This window comes from Leuciscus leuciscus (assembly GCF_965113295.1).
Source record: "Leuciscus leuciscus genome assembly, chromosome: 1".
In the NCBI taxonomy this organism is placed as follows: domain Eukaryota; kingdom Metazoa; phylum Chordata; class Actinopteri; order Cypriniformes; family Leuciscidae; genus Leuciscus; species Leuciscus leuciscus.
The window spans coordinates 46852734-46871273 of NC_138725.1; the positions used below are offsets into that span (position 1 = coordinate 46852734).

General features: G+C 37.6%; 1 protein-coding gene across 3 annotated transcripts in view; it reads right to left on the reverse strand.

Moving 5' to 3' along the window:
* cacna1ha (calcium channel, voltage-dependent, T type, alpha 1H subunit a) overlaps positions 1 to 18540 on the reverse strand; it is a 114228-nt gene that overhangs the window by 24402 nt on the left and 71286 nt on the right. For all 3 annotated transcript variants that reach the window (XM_082172379.1, XM_082172377.1, XM_082172378.1), the window contains exons 11-17: positions 6724 to 6875; positions 4894 to 5079; positions 4585 to 4702; positions 3771 to 3926; positions 2188 to 2275; positions 1649 to 1857; positions 18 to 395 (exon numbers count right to left, since the gene is read on the reverse strand). In XM_082172379.1, the coding sequence (XP_082028505.1) occupies positions 18 to 395; positions 1649 to 1857; positions 2188 to 2275; positions 3771 to 3926; positions 4585 to 4702; positions 4894 to 5079; positions 6724 to 6875 (1287 nt within the window). The remainder of the gene's footprint in view (positions 1 to 17; positions 396 to 1648; positions 1858 to 2187; positions 2276 to 3770; positions 3927 to 4584; positions 4703 to 4893; positions 5080 to 6723; positions 6876 to 18540) is intronic.

Here is an 18540-nt window from a genome sequence, read left to right on the forward strand (position 1 = left end):
GTCAAGCCATGACTTACATCGTCCATGTCCTCCTCTGTGATGGAGTCTTCTTTGCTCAGACTGGTGTACAGGTCAGTGGGTATGTGCAGGCTTCTTCCATTGCAGTCGTGGTACTCTCCCAAAGAGCTGAAGCTGGGGGTCTGGGGCAGCTCAGGGATATCTAGAGAGCTGGGATATTGCAGCGAGCCCCCACTAATATTGGCCAGTTTCTCACCCTCCAGGTCCTCGTCCTCAAAACTACCCCTGCCTTCCCCAGACAGCAGAGACTCCTTCTCCCCAGACGTATCCTTCCTTTTCAAACTCGGCGCCCGTCCTAAACTGTTCCAGCTGGATCTGCGGCTGCCCCAGTTACTGCCTGAGCCACGGGGGTGGCACGGAGATCTTCTTGGGCTAGTCTGAGTTAGTAAAAGAATATGTTGTCCTGGTAAGATGTTACATTACAGTGCTTATGTTACACATATTGCTTGTTACTGCAATGAAGTACTGCCTTTCATCGGTACTGGGGCATCAAAATAAGTGTATATTTTGATGCTCTTTTGGATATATGGATATACATTTGCTTTACCTGCAGTACATGGTCATGCATAAGCTGCATGCTCAATAAACAGCTGGTTTGTCATTGATAAACGATAGAAGACATTTACAAGTTTTGTTTCCTACGATGGATTGTAAGTACATTTCCACCGAATCCAGCACACTTTTTGTTTTCTGTCTTATACAGTATCCTGTTACTATTTCGGTGTGAGAAAACTGCATCAAAAGATTCAGTGCGTGAGTGAACTGTTCGAATTAATTAAACTGAAAATTTGACTGATTAGATCAAAAGGGCCATTTATTTGAAAAACTAGGATTGTTCTGATTATGTTCAGGTGATTGTAAAAACACAATTGATTTGATTTCTGAAATATTATTAGGGAAAATGATTCTCAGGTTTGTATACAGTAATATCCAGTGTGATAGAAAAGGATTTATTAGTAATATTTTAGTGGGGCACAGCGAAGGGTCTAGCGACGCCCCTTAATAGCAATGAGAAATTAAAAACAACATAAAATAATTACATTTATGCATTTGGCAGACACTCTTATCCAAAGTGACATTACATTCGAGTTTTAAGTCAATAACAAATAAACAGTGTCCACATTAAACAAATCTTTAAAAAAGTGTGACATGTTTGTTAAAATTTGCTCTTTGTATTCATGATTTCATATTGTTTAAAAAAAAACGTTTACACCATTTCAGGCAAAGTTTAAATTGGATGAATCTAAGAATGTAATGTGGTGTAACCAAGTAGATAGTAATATTTTACAACTTACAACTTGAATACATAGTTAATGTACGTAACCAGTTGCATGTACACATGATAATCATTATTTTCGAAAAAAAGTTTTTACATATATTTTTCAAGGTAAAAAGTAAAATATCATAAATGATTAATGAATAAATATCACTTCGTTTTTTGGGAGCCACAATACATGACGTCACAATTGAAACAAACTTAGCTATGTCATAAAATGATACATTTTGACATCACTTCACCTTATGATATCACCTTTTTTGTGTTCTTTTCACAACTATTTTACGCTAAAGCAATCTATCTGTGATGTCACTGTAATGTACATAAGGTCGACATAGATTTTTTTTTTCTTACCAGGGATTTCTGATCAAAAGCATTTGGATCTATCGAGATCCCACTGCCCCGCCTGGACTCAGTCAAACTATACACTGACTCCGGCCCAAGAGAGCTCTTTGGAGTGGGCATGGGTGTGGCAGCAGTGTGCATGATGATTGGAGGGGGCAAAGTGCCTTGAGGATCCACATGCCCATTCGCTGACATCATCAGAGAGTACATCTTCAACTCTATTTGTGGAAATGAAAGAGGTTATTCAATGAAAGTCAACTGAATAAAAGTAAAAAGGATTATCCAGGATCTACTTAAAGTAAATGGCAGAGGAGCGTAAAAAATACATTTTCCTTAGTAGATTCATTTATGGGAAATGGGTACGCATTGACTTTAATGTGGCTCTAGAGGACCACTGCCCACTTGAATGGGTCTTAACGGACTTCACTCCGTCTGAATGATCAGGCTAAGAATAGGAAAAATCTATGTAGTGTAAAAAGTGTGCATGTGTGCATAAAAGCCATTTTTTGTTACCTGGCAATAACATTTTATGTGAATAAGGAAGTAACCTGAAGCTTGTAATTCCCCCATCTTCTCCTCCTCTTCAAAGTTCACAGATCGCTTCTCCTCATCCGCATCTGACCTATTAGCATCTCCCTGCAAAGCACAAGAGGTTTTTGTGGACAGCTCACAGTGTTTCAGTAAACGCTCAGCCCACTAAAGTGTTATTCAGGGCGCAGTGAAGCCAAACAGCCAGTGAAGCCCGAGTCGCTCTCTCGGAGGATGCTGGCCTCTGGCATCAACAACAAACTGCCCTTCACTCAGTCACAGCCTGCTGTGCATACAGACAGCCGTGGTGCCCGTATTCTCTGTGCCCTGCTACTCTGTCAGAAATTTGGTTAGGGTTGTGTTAAGTTGGTGTTTGTTTTGTTGCAGGTTTACACCTACTAATAACAAGCTCACAATTCACACAATCCCCAGAATGACAGATGAGACAAACACTGCAGCACTGTATCAGCAATGCAGTTCAACTCCCCAGACTATCTGGAGAAAGCAACTACTTAGTTTGTGCAAAAATCTGCATCCTTCAGAAGCCAAATTCAGTAAATGCTTGTAGCACAAGATCAACTTGTGTGCCACAGGTTGACCCTCTTCAAGGGGTGAACACTTTGCATATTAGCTACATATTTAGCTGTACATTTTAATTAAATTAAATTTCTATTCAATATTTAAATTATATTTTGTATATAATTTAAACTTTAAATGTACAAAACAAGCTGTGAGGGTCGTGAAAAACCAGCACAAGCTTATTAAAGTGTAACTTCGCAGATTTTCAACCCACTTTGTATTTTTACAATGTCGGTAGTAGGCCCATATGTAAATGAACCATGTTTACTCCTTGTTACCCGGACTGAGAAATTCATGCGTATTAGTCAGCAAAAACTTTTGACAGCTCCAGGACTTTCTGGAAAACAATAGATTATACTTTGGCATTTTTGTATCCCCGCCCTTGTTCAGTCGAATCGATGGAGGGTTATTAACAGAAAAGTTATTGTAAGAGTCTGTTTATCACTGGAAATTGTATGCAGACTGGTGGGAGTGGCCTTGGAACATGCCCAGTGCATTATGGGTGTTGAAGCTTTATTTAGGAAAAGGAAAGATAACAGCCTTTTTCTGTTTTCTCTAGTCAGGTAGCACCGATATCTTTAGATTTTTTTCTCCCTTTCTTCTGCATAGGCAGCCAAGTTTTATTAAAAGCCCATTTTGCCAGTGGGGAAGTACTCCAAAGCATATTAACTACATATTTAGCACTAGATTTAGATCTGGAGTTGATATATTGGTTTATAAGATGTACATTTAAATGTGTTTTTTTCAAACCATGAATCTATAGAATAATGAAAACCAAAATAATCAGTTATTTGCAGCACAGTTTACATTCTTTACTTTTTTTTTTCATTCAATGCATTATTTATTTATGTAATGTAAAGAACAAAAAAGCTGAAAAATACTTATGTTGACTGCAGTATTGTAACAGCAATGAAGTTAAACTCCCCAGACTATCTGCAGGAAGCAATTACTTTGCACAAATGCTTAAGAAATATAAACAAAATACTGTAAATGAGACAGCTGTAATAGAAAGTTTTTTTTATACCTCTGCCTGAAACCCCTCCACTAAGATGGCCACAAGCAGGTTAAAGAGGACATAATTCCCAAAAGTCATCAGAGCCACAAAGTAAAGAGCCGCCCATGGGGAGGTGGAAGCCATTCCATTATAGAGGACCACGTTCCAGTCTTCCTGAGTCAGAATCTGAAAAACACACGCAAACAGTTTGTCTGAGAAAAAGAGTACAGAGAACGGGCTGAGTAAAGAAAAAAAACTGACATATTAATTAGATGTGCAATAGAGTAGTGTTTTGTGTATGTGTTTTCCTGTATCTGAATTATACAGTGGGGAAATGAATACAGAATTTGATGAATTTGATGAATTTGAATAGTGTTTTGTGATTATACTATACAAACTATTCAGAGTTCCACTCCTTACTGAAGTACAAGTAATTGGCTTTCCCAGTCTAGCAATTAAGTCTTTTTTTAACCACAAAATGGTGTTGCGATAATCTAGTGAGAATAGCTGTAAATGCGCATGGTAGGAAGATACAGTGCAGGTTCAGCAATTCTGGAAATTGTGCTGATGCAAAATTATGCTGATGCTTTCCATTGTAGTGAGCTGCACATTAGTAACTATTTTAGCTCAAGATATCGATATGGAGTTAATAAATTGGTTTATGGGATATACAGATATTTATAATAATATAAATAACTCTGACCTGACAAAAATAAGCAATTACTTACAACACACTTTACATTTGATATGTCAATATTTCAAAGTATGAAAACATTTCTATTCATTCTATATCATTGAAAGTAAGGACAGATCTACGTACAGTAAGCATAGTTTCTGTTCTTACCTGAAACACAGTGACAATGGCCCACAGCAAGGAATCAAAGTTTTTCCTGTCAGGAATGGTGTCTCCATTCTCCATCTTCTGGCTGAATTTGCATCCAAACAGATGCATTCCAAGAATGCTGTATTGACAGTCAAATAAAAATAAAATGCATAAACATTTAAGCACATAATTCCAGAATTACGTTTAATAAAATCGAATTAATGATGCACTGTGTTTTCTAAAACGGTCAAGATTAGCTATAGTGTTGGTGGCACTGTGCAACAAGCTTGGTTCTAACTGGTTGAATGAGGGTGTGGGTTTGGTCTGCACCTGAATGTGAAGATGAAAAGCATGAGCAGCATGCAGAATGTTGCCACATTATCCATTGTCTTCATCAGCACCACCAGCTGTCTACGCAGTGCAGGGAGGAAGCGCACCAGTTTGAGTACACGCAGGAGACGAAACGTCCTCAGCACTGAAAGACCCCCATCCGCCTGCCCTATGATCTCCCACACACTGCCACCGGAAACACATGGTTATATTTAAGGAGTTTATATATTGAATAGTTCAGATGAAAAAAACATTACCTCAACATTGCTTATGTATGCTTACAAGCACTTAAAATACTGTACAACATATTAACAAGAAGCCCTGCTAAAATGTTCTACTATCTTTCAGCTATAGCATCTGGGTAGCTGATGCATACTGTAACATGGCCATGAAAAATCAATAAAAGTTTAGGTCATTTTAATGTAATTTATTTAAAACCTTTTTATGTTTCATTTCATTATCACAAAATCTTTAATAATAATTGTATTAAAATATTTTATAATCTGTTGCTAAGTTCGGGGTCAATAAGATGTTGTTGTTGTTGTTGTTATAATAAATATACTGATACTAATACTTTTATTCAGCAAGGACGCATTCAACTGATCAAAAATGACTGTAAAGACATTTATGATGTTTAAAAAAATTATATTCAAATAAACCCTGTTCTTTTGAACTTTCTATTCAACAAAGAATCCTAAAAATGTAAAATATAAAGCAGCACAACTGTTTTAGATATTGATAAGAATAAGAAATGTTTCTTGAGCATCAAATCATAGAATGATTTCTGAAGAATCGGGTGACTGGTAGCCTAGAAATCTAGACGCACCCTAGCGGCAGCTAAATTTATTTTGCAGCCAGTGTGGTCTAGCAACTCTCCGTTGACTTTCGAGCTGGAAAAACCAAACTCAGGTCAGGCCAATCACATCGTGTATAGAGTAGGTGGGGCGGGCTTAACATAATGACGACAAAGTTGCGACGGTTCCCTGCTACTTGAAAACAAACGAAAACAAAGAATGGCTGCTGCTGCTGGCGAACAGCGGTCTTTCGAATCGGCTTTGGCCACGACTCTGGAGGACTTGGAGTTAAGCTTTTCTTTGAGAAAAGAGCAAAGAACGGCACTTAAGTCATTTTTAAAAAAGGAAGATGTGTTCGGAGTTTCGCCGACTGGATACGGCAAAAGTTTAATATACCAACAACTAGCCTTCTTCGTTGCTCTGATTGGTTGTAGCGCTATCCTATTGCGTGCAGAGGGATTTTGAGAGACAACCGTTTATCCCGCCCCTCGGATTGAGCCGTGCCAATGGTGAGTTACCAGACCTAACATCTTGATGTAGGTCTGGCTTGCCAGGCTAGGTGACTGGAGTAATGATGCTGAAAATTCAGCTTTACCATCAAATTAATAAATAGCATTTTAAATGATATTAAAATATAAAACAGTTATTTTAAATTGTAATAATATTTCACAATATTACTGTTTTACTGTATTTTTTAATCAAATAAATGCAGTTGATGAGCATAAGATATTTCTTTTCAAAATCATAAAAAAAACTTCTGTAGTGAAAAAAGTAGTGTATTTTTGATACGTATTTTATAAATTTTCCATCAATTGAATGTTACAATATAATCTATTTAATATATAATGTAATTCCCTGCTGAAGAATCCAGCATTGCCGGTCACCAGCATAAGGTATGTTTTGCATGCTAAGACCTGCACGGGGTGCTGGTTGTGGTAACCAGCATACAGTAGGACCAGCATGGAATTCATGCTGGTTTATGCTGGATTTTTCAGCAGGGATATCAATATAGATATAGATATATAACAGATCTTACCTTATGACTACAATAATCCCATCAAAGATGTTGTAGGGGTTCTTGATATAGCCGAAGGTACCAAAGGCCAGCAGTTTGAAAAGCATTTCAAGGACAAACATGCTAGTGAAGACGATGTTGCTGATCTCCAGAACATTCGTCAGCTGCATGGGCTGCGAGAGGAAACAGAGCCACACGTCATTACCTTCTGCAGACCAAAGTAATGCCAAGATACTGCTGGGAATACAACATGTGAGTGACCTTATTCACTGACCCTCATAATGGTACCTTCACACACCTTTACTCTCACAACATCACTTGAAACACCATGAGTCAGAGTACTGTATATGAATACAGAGACCTGCAAAACTACTGAGCACATTCAAACGATAAATGGAGCGTTTATGTAAACACGGTACCTCTGGGTCAAATGAGAAAGATATTTCAGCACACTTATGAAGCAATTACAATTGTTCAGTTTTACACAAACAGCTCTAGCGCTGAGCTTGGATAAGCAAAATCAATCCCAAAGCATTATAAGCTCTTTTATTAAGAGCAAAGCAACACAGATCAATCAGACGGACAGTACCTCTAAAATCTGTCCATCATAAGCAGTTTCAGGGCATTTGCTGATGCAGACTGTACCAAGTCTTGTGCTTGAAGAATTACCACTGCACTCTTCCGTTCTTCAGCACAGAGCAAATCAATAAACACATTCTAAAGGAAGCATAAATGATATGAACCTCTTAGTTCTGCTGCCCATTATAAGAGCAGCAAACCTCAGAATTCACCTGGATACTGTTCACATTAAAATACTGTTATAAAATCAATGCCAAACTGTTAGACAATCGCCCTTGCTATGGGCAAACTGAAAGTCATGATGTTAAACACTTCCATTTAGAAAGATAAAACCTCATACATTAAGATTTAACTGCTTCTGATATCACTCTCTCGCCTTATTGATGCTTTTACAGACACATAAAACTGCATTATTGCACATAATGAAATAACAACAAACAATACAGTATTCTACACTCTTAGAAGAAAAGGTGTATTGGACCTTAAAGTGTTTTGTCAGGCGCTTAATATTTAGAACTATTTAGAGGTTCCCATCATGGGATTATTTTATTGATTTAGTTTAACCCTTTCACGCATAGTGGTCACTACAGTGGAAAAATGGATTTTCTTGAATTTTTGAAACTTAAAACTTCAAAACTTAATCTGCAGTGACTTTTTTTACTGTAAATAAATGTATTTGTATTATTAGAATGTAATTTTCATTGACATCGAAAAAAGTCATGTGATTACATAATGTATGACACTTGTAAAGCATTACTTTATCTGTTAGATCAAAAAGTAATTTGATTTCGTAATACATGTTATTGTAATGCATTTTTTTACTCATAACATCAAAAAGTAATCTGATTACGTAATGCATGTTACTTGTAATGCGTTTCTTTACTCGTTACATAAAAAAGTAATCTGATTACGTAATGCATGTTACTTGTAATGCGTTTCTTTACTCATGTAATCAAAAAGTAATCTGATTACGTAATGCATGTTACTTGTAATGCGTTTCTTTACTCGTTACATCAAAAAGTAATCTGATTACGTAATGCATGTTACTTGTAATGCGTTTCTTTACTCGTTACATCAAAAATGAATCTGATTAGGTAATGCACATTACTTGTAGTTAATTACTTGTTAGATCAAAAAGTAATCTGATTAGGTAATGCATGTTACTTGTAACACATTACTTTACTTGTAACATCCAAAAAGTAATCTGAATGCGTTATGCATGTTACTTGTAATGCGTTACCCCCAACACTGATCATTTCAGATGAGATAGAAAAAACGTATCGCTAGGTTTTCTCAGAGGAGGGCTATGATAGAAATGTGCATGTCCATCTTGAACATAATCAGAATTATCAGCTAATAAGGGTAAATCTCCATACTCTGGTACACTGGAGGGAGCATCTGAGTGGTTTCCACAGTTGTACCTTGACAGGCTGTAGAAAATTCTGATGGAATCACGTCCTCATGTTCTGATATCAAAGATACGCGAAGTGCAACTTGTATGAAGTTGTATGAAGCCTTTGCAATATTTTGCATTGATATTTTTTGTATATATTTTATAGTTTTCACATGATTTGATATAATTGTATTGATTAGTTCGATAAATTCACATACTTTATCTGTTTGATTATTGTCTTATTTAATACAGTATATCTTCAGTTTAAACCATAACCGCATGCTGTCCACTCAAGTGGACATCTGAAAATCTCTTTGAAAAATTTGTAAAAAATAAAATAAAATAAATCAATTCTTGTTTTTCATGCCCTAAGAGCAATAAAAACACATAGGAAAAAAATCCTGACTGAGGTTATCATAATTCATGCATGAAAGGGTTAAATTAATAAATTTTGCTTTAATTAATTTTAATTTTTTATTAAATCATATAAATTAAACAGCTCACAATATCACTTGAAACAAATTGAAATAACCCATTCAACTTGAAAGTTTTATGCAATCATTTAAGACATTTCTCTTTATAACAAAGAACAATAATACATTTATAAATTAACATTATCTAGATTAACAAATGCTGTAAATTGCTGTTTGTTGATAGTTCATGATTCCTACTACAGAATGCTGAATGAAACCTTATTGTAAATTGTTACCAGTGAAGTATGTTTCTATTACAAAATATACAGTAGGTTATCTATACCTGTCTCATTATTGAATTAGTTTGCAAGTATAAACTCATACCCTCTAAATAACAATAGGTTACTGTCGTAACCCCGGTTCTCTGAAACATAGAGTGGAGATATCCACCTATGGGATGGGCATCCGTACCTGACCTCTGCAGAAGCATCCAATTGCCCCAAGTCTGGCAAGACAGCGCAGCCAATGCCCGGTAAGGCCCCACCCCTTACCTGCGGGCATAAGAAGCCTGCATGCGCTGCTGTTCTCAAGTAAGTATATTCGCTTCTCGTGCCGTAAGCGGGGCAAAGCTCTCCACTCAGTGTTTCAGAGAACTGGGGTTACAACAGTGACCTATTCTGCCGTGCAAAGGCAAAAGACCGTAACTTAGCTTTAAGTCGAAAATGAGTTATTGATATTTTTGGCACATTCAAGACCTCCTTTATCATGTGGATAAGTATCTTGAGTCAATTCCGTTGTTTTTGCAAGGAAATAATGGGATGTCTTAACAGTAACTTCCAAAAGCCCATGAGAAACCAAGGCAGAACACCATAACACCAGTTACCGCTCTTTGGCTTTGTTTTGGAACGCTTATATTGAGTGAGTCATAATACTCTGCCTTTGTTTAGCCGCACGTCGATATGAAGTTACTGTGCCAGTGTTCTATCAAATTATGCTACCTATCCTACCTAGAACACACAATGCCCACTGAACACATGGGCTGCGCAGCCTCGAGAGGGGGGTGGTCGACCCCTCCATAAGAAACCCTCCGTCTCTTGAACAGGGGCTCTAGGGCAGGAAGAGAGTCCAAAGAGCTTGTGGCTTGTGAGTGTGGACTCGATGCCCGCGGGTTCGAGGGTTTTTCCCGCCGCGGCAGGAGTCAGTTTCCCCCAGGTCTTAGCAGAGGGTGGGTTGCTCTGTCGTGGCAGGGGTTTGTTGCGGGGCCTTTCCTTGCCCTGATGGAAGTTTTGGACGAGTGAAGGTCCTTCGCAGCAGGCTATTCCTGTGATAAGCTATTCCCGTGAGAAGCGGCAGGTTTAGAGAGCGACATACTAGCGAAAAACTCCGTGGCGGGCAGCCGTGGAAAGGGAAACAGGTGAGAAGATGCAAGAGCGTGGGCGGCTCAGAAAGCAAACACAGCTAATCTTGGTAGAAAACAACTGTCACGCCTGGCGGAGGCTGATCTAGCGATTTGTCTTCCTGCAGACACGTATGGTGAGCAGCGTAAATCCAACCAAACTGTGTAAGTGCAGAGATTGCGAGAAGCTAATGTCAACTGGAGAACAGCAGCGCATGCAGGCTTCTTCTGCCCACAGGTAAGGGGTGGGGCCTTACCAGGCATTGGCTGCGCCTGCGCGCTTCTGTCTGTCTTGCCAGACTTGGTGCAATTGGATGCTTCTGCAGAGGTCAGGTACGGATGCCCTTCCCATAGGTGGATCTCGAACACGAGATGATGAAAGAGAACTGAAGTAAAAGAACCTGTGCTGACAGATCACCACTAGGGGGCTCCACTGCCTCTGGTGCCTGCATTAACATCTACATACATTAATCAATATACTTCATGAATATTAAATGCCACTTCCCAAAACTACTTGGTACCCAGGAACAACAGATTAGAAATGGATTAGTAAAAGAAAAATTAAAACCTTTCATTATATCATCTTATACTGCAATGTTAGATTAGACAGGCATTTTCCGCCTAACAGGCATCAATTTGTAGTCCTAAACAGTTTTAGCATCACCGATTTTGTAGGCTATTTGTAGGCTAATTGGTATTGCCGGGTACAAGAAATAAACAAAAAACCAGAATATCTGCTAATACAAGCTAGCAGTGTCAACATAAAACAGATGATAGTCACATTTTCAGTGGGTAAATTTCCATTTAAATCTTACAATTTATGCAACATATATACATAAACAGATGTGGTTGTGTCGTGTTGAACAGGTTGCTTTGTGAATCATTATTCCAGCAGCGGACACCACCTCAGGTGCCAAGATTGTTGAAGTGTGTTAACTCTAATTTGGCTTGAAATAAAATGCAATGCTAATTTGCCAGAACAATTCTGAAGCAACAGATTCATAAAACATACTATGGGGCAAAAACATTGTTTAGTGTAATTTTCCTCATAGAGTGAGACACGTGCCATTATGCAGTGCCATAGCCTGAGCTCAGTCGTGATTCATTCGAAACACAATCTTCAAGCCTGTGCATAATTTTTCCAACAAAATGACGTGTCTTTTTTCTAGTGACAGAGATAATCAGTGCATGTCTAGTTTTAAGATATTAAACAATTGTATTGTTGTTGATCCCTCCTCCCCAGACCCTATTGCTCATCCCCTGCAACAAAACCAGGGATGGTTCACATGACAATCACACACTATCAATATCAAAACAATATCCTGACCACTCTTCAATAGTTGAATAAAGTCGGGGGTTTTTTTGCGCACAAAAATTATTCTCGACGCTTGATAAACTTAAGGTTGAGCCACTGTAGTCATTTGGTCAATTTTAACAATGTCATTACTAACTTTTCTGGGCCGGCAGAATACAATTACCTAGAAGCCTATGAAGGAGTGAGCCAGCTCTCAGATTTCATAAAAAATATCTTAATTTGTGTTCCGAAGATGAACGAAAGTCTTACAGGTTTTGAATAACATGAGGGTGAGTAATTAATAACAGAATTTTTGGGTGAACTAACCCTTTAATGATCCTCAATGATCGCAGCAATTATTGTACCACCCGAATGGGAAAATTATCAGTAAACATCAATGTAAATGAATGTCTGTTTCTCACACAAATATATTGCGTGAGTTCAGATTTGGAATATAGTGTATGGACTATTTTAATATATTTTTATACTGCTTTTGGGGGCTTTTTGAAGACCCTTTTAATGTCCTTTTAACATGAGGGTGCGTAAATGATGACATTTTTTATTTTCGACTGAACCACAACACCACTTACACAACACACAAATCGAATATCCATCCCAGCTTTCCTGAAAATGGTCTGCTTGAGTGCAAAGATACAAATTCCCACTGCTGCTGCATCAAGCACATTTGCTGGACAGAGCAATAGAAAAGCAATGACAGTGAAAATGCATGTTGGGACACTAGGCTTTCAGTGGCGGCAACATGGCAGACTAAAGGAGAGTGATGTTAGCAGGACAGTCCAGAGGGAGTCGGCTGCTGCAACCTTTATTGCCCCCTTCCTCCATCATTTCCCATGATGCATAGCACACATTCCCACTTCTTTATACACCTCTGAGTGCAGAACAACTCAGAAAAGGCAAAATTAATGAAAAACAACAACACTGTCTTTGACTTCACAGCTATTTGAGATAATGCTGCTCATCATTTCACAGCTCTAAACCAATCAGTGACCAGCACAATCTCAAGATAAACACGGCATGGTGTGACAGATAAATGTGTGATGATGATAAGATTCTGGGTGAAGCTAAGTAGATTATGCATAATGTGTCTATGGACATATTTTTGTATGGATTTGCATGCAACGATGCAACAGATAGAAGCTATCCACAGTGTACGCAACAAAGCGACTGTTGCAAATTAATTTGTCCTTTGTATCAGAAGTAGCTCGAGAGCTTGGAGTACGTCAGATATAGAACGGGGGCATCAGTTTACTGTTGGGAATTTTTTGTGTCTGTGTCGTGCCGCACCGCACCGCACTGCATCCAGTGTAGACAGCATCATTGAGTAAAATGGGTCCAATATGCTTTTACTGCATCTGGTGTAGACACAGTGTAATAAACAGGAACATAACTGTGTTAAAGTTGCACAGTTCATCAATTAAGAAACATCTCCAATTTCAGCTGTAAAACAGCTGTACAGAAGATATTATTTAGCTCAATTAAGTTAAAGGTCTCATGACATGAACATTTCACTTTATGAGTTTTTTTAACATTAATATGAGTTCCCCTAGCCTGCCTATGGTCCCCCAGTGGCTAGACGTTTTGATGGGTGTAAACCAAGCCCTGGGTATCTTTGAGAAAATGAAAGCTCAGACGGGCAAATCTAGAATCTTCCCTTTATGTCGTCATAAGGGGAAAGGTCACCTCCCCTTTCTCTTCTTTGCCCGCAAAGAGAATTTGGCACGCCCACGAGAAAATGAGCTACGCGAGCGCGATATTGGCTTGCAAACGAGCGAAGCATGGCAGTTGCTCAGTGTTTGGATGTACAAATGAACACAAAAGTATTTTTTTAGTTCCTTCATCCGAGCCTCTGAAGAACCAGTGGGTTATGTGAATTTCTGATGTGTAATTGTTCAAGTTCAGACAGATAATCTTTCTCTCAAAATTGTTCAATACTGTTTATGCATCAGTAAATCAAGCCAGTGACTAAAATATCAACTTCACATCGTTTCTCTTGGTAGGATGAAAATAATCGTATTTAAACTGTGATTGAAATATATACAGAAAGCGATCAAAGAACAATCCCTTTCCAATCGCCCAAGCTGTCAATCACACAGCGCGAGTTTATCTGGACACTTGCCAAAACTCGTTATGAAATCAATGTACTGTACTTACCTCATGTTTGCATTGGTGAAATCATTAATAAGAGTGCAGAAACTGCGTTGCAATGATAAAATCTTCATTCACGCAATCAACAGGCTGTCATCTGCTCAATGCTCATCACTGCAACCTTTTATGTGATGGAAATAGATCTAAATACTTAAAAAACTTCTCACGATTCGTTAATCTCGATAGCTGTAATAGTAAAAATGTATAACAGCTGTAATAGTAAAAATATTCGAGAGAGTTCCACATGTAATGCTAGCTATTTCATATGCAAGCATGTCAGCGAATCACAGCAGTGGGCGTTTACACTGAAGTCTCACAGCAGACACGCCCCTTCAAACAGAGCGTTCAAATCAGAGGCTAAAATCAGGCTAGGAAATATGCCTTTTATTTCTAAATTATTAAAAATGTTGATCTTAAAAACATACTAACATTATAAGGGCACCCCAGGAAACATTATAAAATTATTAAATAATCCATGTCATGGGACCTTTAATTAAGACATAATAACATTGTCTAACAGTAATTAGCAGAGATGGGGGACTCGAGTCATATGACTTGACTCGAGTCAGACTTAAGTCGCAAATTTTAGGACTTGAGACTTGCTTGACAAATATTAATAAAAGACTTGACTTGACTTTGACTTGATATTCATGACTTGAGACTTGACTCGGACTTGAGGTAAATGACTCGAAATAACTTGTCTTTTTAAAAAGAAATATCTGTGTTTGAACGCACCGCAACAATCACGTGACGCAGCAGGAACGCGCGCTGTGTGAACAAAAGCCGTAGTGTCGTAGTGATGACGCTGAAGCGCGGGATCGTTCGCCAGCTGTGTGAAACGGTACGTAATGCGCAAGTTTATGATCGAATCAGAGAGAGAGAGAAAAAAATGCACAAGCGTGGTCAAACTTAAGACGCTGCTAAGACATTACATGTCTTTAGGGGTTGTGTGTGAACGCAATCTCTGATTCCGGGAAATCACTGGCACTGCCAGACTGGCAGTGTGAATGAACCTAAATCAAACGAACCCGGGTCAAATCTTGGGTCACTTATCCGTGTATTTTCCGGAATCTCTGTGTGAAATGGGCTTTGGTCACACACCCTGACAAAGGCTCATTAGCCACAACGCATAGTTGTGCAAGTACTTGTCACCTGATTTTAAAATATTAAAGCCATGATGAAATAAAGGCTTTCTATATATTTTTAATAATATTCGAGTGCCTTGGATTAATGATTTTTTTTATGATCTGAATAATCCCTTACATACAAAAGCACAGAGAAAAAATATTTTCTTGAAAATGAAAATCGGGTTAAAATATGTTAAAATATGCCATATTCCAGTTTTTCTTACCTGCATGCATCCCTTTGTACTGTCTAGTTATATGCTACCAATATAGTCTGCTATCCCAGGGTTGACTTGAATGTTAACAGAAAAAAAAAAAAAAATGTAACTGTAATTTAATAATAATTAATAATGCATTGGTACAGTTTACCGTTCTCTGGGATTTGTTTTCATGATAATCGAATGTAAAGAGTTTTATCTCTAAAAACTGTTTAGCTTATAACGCTAGTATATAGGGCATAGAGTAAGTAAAAAGAAATCGCTAGAAACCATGCATACACAAATACACAAAACAAAAATTCAAACTTGCAAGCACAACCATGCACACATGCAAACAAACAATACACTCTTCACTCATACACACGCACACACATTCACTCACAAATATTAATGAATCAATCACACTCAATCAAATCATCTCTCTCTCTCTCTCTCTCTCACACACACACACACACACACACACACACACACACACACACACACACACACACACACACACACACACACACACACACACACACACACACACACACACAGTCAAACACAACCATGGACATGCAAACAATACACTTTTCACACATACACATGCACACACATTCATTCACAAATATTAATAAATCACTCACTCACACAGATTAATAATGTACAATAGTCAATCCACCTGATTGACAGGTGTAAGTTTTGTGTCAATTCAATTATTACTGTTTTTTTCTTGTTATTCTTTTGTTAAAAAGGAAAGATCTAACTTCTTGTTAAGGATGTGTTCATGTTCCATAAAGGGGATGCCAGTTTGAAGAATGCCATTTGGTGGCATAGGAACCATTATACTTGAATTGTGAATTGTTTAATACCTTTTAATGGTCTTCTGCAATGTTTGAGGCATATTTATTTTTCATGCTTTAATGTTGGCCTAATTTCAGTTACATTTACATTTTAGGCTATGTAGTTTGACATTTTTTATTTTTTTATTTTTTATTGTAGTAACCACTCAGCTGTATGTGGAAATGCATATTTAAAAAAAATGTTGCAAATAAAACCATAGTCCACAGCTTATGTAGTTTTAACTTATTTTAAATTCAGTGAAATCATCAAACATTTGTATGACTTGCCAGTGACTTGTGACCCAAGCTACGACTTGACTTGACTTGCTTGACATAAAGCAGTGACTTGACTTGACTTGACTTGCTTTTCACAAAATTGACTCGGACTTGCTTGAGACTTGAAGGTTAAGACTTGAGACTTACTTTTGACTTGCACATGTGTGACTTACTCCCACCTCTGGTAATTAGCGTTGCATAATTAAAACTATTTTGTTTTGTTGCCACTAGCAAATTTTCGGCACTGTGACAAATGCATTTTTAAACATACAAAATAAGTATTTTAATTAATAATGCTATACAAAATTTCAAGCATAATAAATAAATAAATGATTGTATGCAAATCAAATCGGAAATACCAAAAACTCTGCCATTGGTGGCAGAAACAGATAGCCCTGCCCCAAACTCGTCCCATTGGTTGAGCAACTGTTGCTATGTTGTGCTAGTCAGGATGTTCAAATAAACAGAGCAATGTTTTGAGTCACTGTGTTTACACATTCAGGGGAATCAGCCAATAAATGACTTACAAATGGCTTTAAAATACTTTTCGAAGGAGAATAGCACATCACACTGCAGGATATGTCAACTTCCCAAAATAATTTCATGTCAGCCCCACACCCTAATGTCTAATATTTATAAAAAGGAAATAACAGTATGTGCAGTCAAGACATGCATGTATCTTTAGTGATGGGGTGAACAGTTATCTCAGTGGGGTGACTTTGACTGATGCAGTAATGAAGACTGTCAGTGGCCCCATGTAAATCCGATTAGGGGGCTGATTGACTCGAGAGTGCGGAGACTCTGCTGAGTTGCTGATCTTTCTCCCGACTATGCCAAGAGCATTCAGTACATAGATCAATGCACCCAGCCTTATCTCATTACTGTAATCCTCCCTCAATTACTACTGGTGACAATTTTTCCCAATAGCTGACAGAACTGAACAAACACCTATATGGATAAGCCTTAAAACAATTGATTTCAAATAACGGCAGTTACCCAGTAAACATCCTGTTTATCACATACATTTTTGTTCTTTAATTTAATGCATGTAGACTATGAAGGCTTGTTACCACCTCAGATGAAAAATAAAGTTGCAATTACACTACAAAGTCAAAATTACAATTAATAAAGATTCAGTAGTGATATAACCTCGTAATAACATTTTCTTACTTCAGCTTTTGTGGCATGCCAACAATAATTAGAAAGATATTTATACATTAAATACACATATAATGGAAGACTAGGCAGCAAGCAGACAGCGCCATAAATAGATTCTTAAAATGTGCTACTATCAGACATAGCCTACTCAAAAGCATAACTCATTTAACGGACTATAAAGCACTGACATTGCCATTGGTTACATAATCACAAGTTCTTCAACCTAAAAAAGTAGTCCCTCCTCAAGACACAAATAACAAGCATTTTACTGAAGAATTCATGTCAATTCTTTAAAATGGATCTAAGAATCTCCAAAGAAGGAAGTCTCTAAACCCCAAAGCCACCATAACAAATGTCTACTAACAATTTTCACCTCTTCTGCTTCTCAAATAAGGATTAAAAGAGCCTTATTTCATGTCTTGGGTTAATTAGACAACATGAACTGTTCTTTAAAGTAACATAACGATTAAAGACTTTACTTCAAAAGCAGATGTGCTATCTGGGCCCCGTATTGGTATTCAACAAGCCACGCTTTAGTCAAAGAGCAACCAATCAATCATATATAATTACACATAATTAAATGTAAGATAAAAGGGTTTGTTCAGATCTATTATTAGTACACTAGCTTCCTATTGTGAAAATTGTTCTTTCAATGATGAAAAAAGTCAAGGTGCAGCTGAAATTTATTTCTACCAGAGCAGCTAAACATATTTTCAACACCAATCACTCTCCAAACTACCTTTTAGCAAAGTAACAATATTTATCACAAGCCATTTATGCAATAGGCTTTATGCTGGACGTCACATGAACAAACAGGAAAACAGGTCTCATTGTATCCGCGGTTGTACGAACTGACGGCAATAGCTATGACTTTAAAGGTAATCAGCTAACCTAGCTAGTTCTTTTTATTTTTTTCTGTTTTATTCGATTTAAATATGTAAATGTTAGTGAGAAGAAGAAAAAAAAAGAAAAAACTTTTAGATATCAATCTGCATATGTG